The sequence below is a fragment of the Alligator sinensis genome, unplaced genomic scaffold (genome assembly GCF_000455745.1).
Source record: "Alligator sinensis unplaced genomic scaffold, ASM45574v1 scaffold442_1, whole genome shotgun sequence".
NCBI classification, from domain to species: Eukaryota; Metazoa; Chordata; order Crocodylia; family Alligatoridae; genus Alligator; species Alligator sinensis.
In genome coordinates this window covers 7535321-7537184 of record NW_005841829.1, presented here as the reverse complement: position 1 = coordinate 7537184, position 1864 = coordinate 7535321, and the positions used below count along the sequence as shown (strand labels likewise).

At 40.3% G+C, this 1864-nt stretch overlaps 1 protein-coding gene across 1 annotated transcript in view; it reads right to left on the bottom strand.

Moving 5' to 3' along the window:
- NAV2 (neuron navigator 2) overlaps window positions 1–1864 on the bottom strand; it is a 420322-nt gene that overhangs the window by 84739 nt on the left and 333719 nt on the right. Inside the window, 1 exon segment of the mRNA XM_025200388.1 lies at window positions 1713–1854. Within this exon segment, the coding sequence (XP_025056173.1) occupies window positions 1713–1854 (142 nt within the window).

The window sequence follows — 1864 nt, the reverse complement described above, 5'->3', positions numbered from 1 at the left end:
CCTACAAAAATAGAAAAAGAATTCTACTATTTAATGACTTGAAAACATTAAGCAAATGGTGAAAATCAAAGAAGCACGAAAAGCAAAAGCATGTTAGCCACAAGAGAGCAGTTAGGAGTATGATCCAGTTTGCACTGAACTAAAATATCACTCTAAGTGAGCTATTCATGTAGATTTGCCACAGAGAGTATCTGATGCGTCTGCCCTTGAGAATATGAAAAATAGCGGGCAGATTATTAGGTAAAGTGACAGATAAGTAAGCGGGTTCTTTAAACTTTGTAACTAGCATAGTTTGTGCCATTGTATTATTAAAGAAAAGATGTGGGAAGGCAAAATTCTAACTTTTAAAAAGGCTTTAGAAAGAATGCCTGCTACATGGTAAGGACTATACTTTCAAAACAGACCTTGGAATTTCCATGCATGGCTGTGTACAGAATCAAACAGGAGTAAAAGAATAATAAATTCATTTGTGTGTGCAAATTCTATTAATAATCATGCACATTTGCATGTGCTTAGAGTTCTGATGAGATCTATTTGGAAATCTGGTACTGAATAATGCTCTATTATAAAATTAAGTGCATATTCTATTTTAGTAGGGTGAAACCTTTCACAAAATTCTCCTGAGCAGTTTCTCAGTTATTCTTAAGCAGGGAATAAAAACCAGAATTCTATTTAATGAATTTTAATGAGCCTTACATGAAAGATACTGCACTGCAAAAACTGGCTGTGTACACACATTCAAATGACCTAGGAGAATTCTCCCAGGTTTGCTCTCCTGGTACAAAAACTTACCCAGAGACATCTGAACAGACATTTGATGCTGAGCTCCTTAAGACCAGATAGCTTGCAGCGCAGATGCTGCACAGCCAGGGGCCCTCTGTGCACACACCTCAGTGTACTCTGTAGGCTCCCTTAGTCTGCCTGGAGACAGGATGGCAGCAGTGCACAGGGCAGCCCTGACAAGCTAACTCAAACTGCTCAGGGTCAGCCTGTGTTTCTTTTCAGCACAAGGTGGGGATTATGAGGATTTAATTCTGTTCTCTGCTTGGCTGGAGCAATAGTGTCCAGTGGTCAACACACCGTCTTCCAAGGGGAAAGAGAGAGAGTGAAACACCTTGGTGCTAGAAGACAGCTGTGGCTTGTCTCAGAAAACAATATGCACAGCCATTTGCCCTCCCAGCAGAAACCCTCCAGGGAGCACTATAACCCTTGTTGCTCCCAGATTATTTTTTCCTGGAGTGGCCATTTTTGCTAAACATGTGTACACTAGTGGTTTCTACTGAGAGACTAGCAACTCTCCTGGGAGAAACTGAATGTCTGTGTGTGGCCACTGCATTCAATAAATAGTATAATTAAGAATTAGTCCTATCATGAAGACATTATTGAAAGTATGCTAGTACACACATTATATTTATAATTAACAAAACCATAAAACAAATGCAGAAATACAGTATGTTGTATACTGAACTCCCCCTTCCCAAAGTTATAAAATACATAGAGCTATTTCAAGTTGAGACTAGAAAACTGAAGCATTATTTTCTACAGAATAAACTGTTGGCTTGCCTGCATGTTACATAGTTCCTCACCTGTTCCAGGTGTCTTTAATGTGCCTGAAGTGGCTGAAGATTTAGTCCTTGGTGTAGTAATGCCAACCTGAGCTGACATGCCCCGTCTCCAGGAACCAGTCTGTGAAATAACAGTGTTCTTCCTACCAGAAGTGCTTTTATCAGATTCATCAGACACATCAGAGGGATTCCGCCTCCACTTAGATCCAGGCTCCATTTTTATGCCACTATCTGATCCTCCATCTGATTTCTTAACTTCGTCACCAGACCACAGGGAATTCCGCTCAACCTGAGAATGC